We start from the raw sequence: 3,220 nt of genomic DNA, 5'->3' as shown, positions 1-3,220 counted from the left end.
GTTTAAAGTACATGTTCATTCTTGAACCCTTTATAATTTGTTTTCCTGTCAACAATAACCATAATATAAAAAATTGAAAAGGTAGAAATGTCACCTATGGCCCTGCGTTCTCCTATCATTATTATTTGGTGCATTTTCTACTTCATTCCAGTATGAGCTCATCTCAGGTATCTTTTCAGCATAGTAGACACCATAGTGTAGATTGCTTTTTTTACTTTAAAATTATGGCCTTTTAGATTATAGATGTAAATTTAACTTCCTCATCTGGTTCATTATTACAGTGTTAAAAATACACTGGTGTGGATAGTATTGCCAGCTCTATATTAGGCCTGATGGGTGATCAGGACTTGGGATTTCATTTCATTTATATTCAGGATGTGTTGAGCAGCCGAAATAGCACAGCTGGGAGAGCATTAGACTGAAGATCGTATATTCAGGATGTGTTGAATCTGGGGTCACCTCCCTGAGGAGACGCTCAGGGCCTGTTTACTGTTTTGTTTTAAATTTTTTTTAATGTTTTATTTTCGAGACAGAGAGAGACAGAGCATGGATGGGGGAGGGTCAGAGAGAGAGGGAGACACAGAATCTGAAGCAGGCTCCAGGCTCTAAGCTGTCAGCACAGAGCCTGACACGGGGCTGGAACTCACTGTGAGATCATGGCCTGAGCCGAAGCCAGAAGCTCAACTGACTGAGCCACCCAGGCACCCCGGGGCCTGTTTACTGTTTAAAGAATCAAGCAAATTGGTTTAATTTTTTCATTATTTATCTTTAGTCGTATACTTGCAATTGGCAAGGTTCAGCCTGCCCAGGCTTTGAGCAAGAGAATTTCACACGCAACTCTTCAGTGTGAGTTGTGATTTAAACAGGATGAGGTTTCAATAGTGACTGAAGGTCCTGGAAGTATGTATGTAGAAGCAAATTAAGTGCAAATATGATTAAATATTAAAAATGACTTTACTGTTTTGCAGTCAAAACTATTTGGAAGACTCACGGGAACTAAATTGATCTTTTTAAAAGGAAATAATCCAAAATGACTTCAAGTTCTGAGTTTTTGGTTCAACTGGAATCTGACTTCATTTTCTATTTTATAATGGTCTTAATGTGTGTTTGCTTTCTTATTTTGGGTAATGTGGACTCTTTATGGCTTTTTAAGAGCTAGTTATTCATTAAGAGTTCTACTTTGGTTCTTATCAGTGCTGAAAATGTTCCCGGTTGTTCAATGCCTACAGATTGCATGGCAAACAATTGCATGGCATGAATACAGTTACGCTCAAATGTTTCTTTCATTTGAAATCTTCAGCTTTTCTAAAAAGTCAAAGTTTCAGATTTTTTTAATTTAAAATTTTTTTAATGTTTATTTATTTTTGAGAGAGAGAGTGAGTCAGTGTCAGCAGGGGAGGGGAAGAGAGGGAGACACAGAATCCGGAGCAGGCTCCAGGCTGAGCTATCCGCACAGAACCAGATGAGGGTCTCAAACTCAAGAAACTGCAAGATCATGACCTGAGCCAAAGTCGGATGGCTGACCGACTCAGCCACCCAGGCACCCTTAGACTTTAAGATTTTTATAAGTTCATTATAGAATGAAAATAGAGGACGCTTACTTGCAAAATGCTACAGCAGGTAGAGTGTGGTCAAAGTAGACCGTTGTGGGAGACTCTTCAATTCCTATGAACAACAGACACTGGAGCTAGTTGCCCTTTGCCTAGAAAAGAAATGGGCCCGTGTGTAAGGAGACAACTTGCCATAAAGCACATAGAGGCAAGAAAAGACTTGAGACTTTGCACCCATCTTAACCTTTCCTCCTTCGTGTTTACCGGAGAGAAATGGAAATGGTTCACAGAAGAACTTGTACACGAATGGTCATGGAAGCATTTTGGGTTATAGCCCTAAACGGGGAACAACCAACATGCCCATCAACTGGTGAATAGGCAAACTGTGGTCCTCTTCAGCAAGTTAGAGAAACAAGGGTGGGAAGCAAAAGCAATAAAGAAGACTACAAAAAAGCCGTGAAAGAGTACATACATGAAATTTATTTATGAAATTCTAGAAAAAGGGAACTCTAACTCGGCAATAGAAGTCAGAATGAGATGGGGTTGGTTTCAGTGGGGGCACAAAGGGCACTTTTTGAGGTGATGTTAATGTGTTGATTGGGTGGTTACAAAGGTGTACGCATTTGTCCAAACGACGAACTGTGGGTCGTAAAGCCTGTATTTCGTTGTACGTTAATTATATGTTTAAAACGTATGAAAAAAAAAAAAAGGCAAAACAAACGTTCAGACCAAACTGAAGCGTCTCCCCGGGAGGGCCGCTGGGAAGGAGCGAGGACTTTTCACCTCTCGGGACCCCGTTTCTGCCGAGCTCAGACCCGGGCACTGCGGGACGCCGGCTCCAGCCCCTCGACGCCGCAGCGGCGGGGCGCGCTCTGGGCGGCCGCGGCCCTTCCTGTTTCGGCCGCGCCCTCTCGCGGGCCGGCCGCGGGCGGGGACGGAACTGGGGCGGAGCGGGCCGGAGAGTGGCGGAGGCCGGCGGGCGGCGCGCGGCCGCGGGACATGACTGCCGGCCGCCAGGCCGAGGGCGCGGACGCGGATGCCGCGTCCGCGCGGGGGCCTTCCCGGGTGGCCAAACTGCTGTCGGCGCTCTTTTACGGGGTCTGCTCCTTCCTCATCGTGCTGGTCAACAAGGCGCTGCTGACCACCTACCGGTGAGGAGAGCGCCAGGGGGTCGGGCGGGGTCCGCGGGGCGCCGGGTCCCGGGACCGTCCGTTCGCGGCGCCGCGTGAGGTCCCGGGGTTCGGGGCGCGGCGGGGCTGCCCCTGCGCTCCCAGCACGTTGGCCGCGCCGGGGTCCGCGGGCTGGCAGGAACGGAGCGCGTGGGGTCTCACTGCCGACTCCGGTGCCAACGTGGGTGGCTGTGGGCTCGACACACTGACCGCGTTTTTACCGAGCCGGGACCTTCCACAACCCAAGCCACAAGCTAACAAAGTCGTTTTACTCTCAGTAATCGCGGATACGCCTCTCCACCGCTTACTACTACTGCGAGACAGAGACACTGCGTAGCGCGCTTGTAGAGCTACACGCCAAAGCGTTCAAGTGCCCCGGTGCGCTGAAACAAGTGATCTGAATGTGAACTTTAAAGGCGAACAGTTTACACAAGTGGAGATGTTCAACAATCAGATGAGTCCTAAGCGGATAAGTTTATGTTTATCGTTGGATCATTCATT

The 3,220-nt window shown here is 47.7% G+C and overlaps 1 protein-coding gene across 2 annotated transcripts in view; it reads left to right on the top strand.

The window, feature by feature from the left end:
• Window positions 1-2,492: 2,492 nt before the first annotated feature.
• Window positions 2,493-3,220, top strand: part of SLC35D2 (solute carrier family 35 member D2) — a 62,359-nt gene continuing 61,631 nt past the window's right edge. The window contains exon 1 of one of the 2 annotated variants that reach the window (XM_043567372.1): window positions 2,493-2,701. In XM_043567372.1, the coding sequence (XP_043423307.1) occupies window positions 2,550-2,701 (152 nt within the window). In that variant the 5' untranslated portion in view covers window positions 2,493-2,549. Of the gene's footprint in view, window positions 2,702-2,997; window positions 3,098-3,220 lie in introns of those variants that run through there. The other variant, XM_043567374.1, reaches the window with a different exon arrangement.

Source organism: Prionailurus bengalensis, chromosome D4 (genome assembly GCF_016509475.1).
Source record: "Prionailurus bengalensis isolate Pbe53 chromosome D4, Fcat_Pben_1.1_paternal_pri, whole genome shotgun sequence".
NCBI classification, from domain to species: Eukaryota; Metazoa; Chordata; class Mammalia; order Carnivora; family Felidae; genus Prionailurus; species Prionailurus bengalensis.
This window is presented reverse-complemented; position numbering and strand designations above follow the sequence as displayed.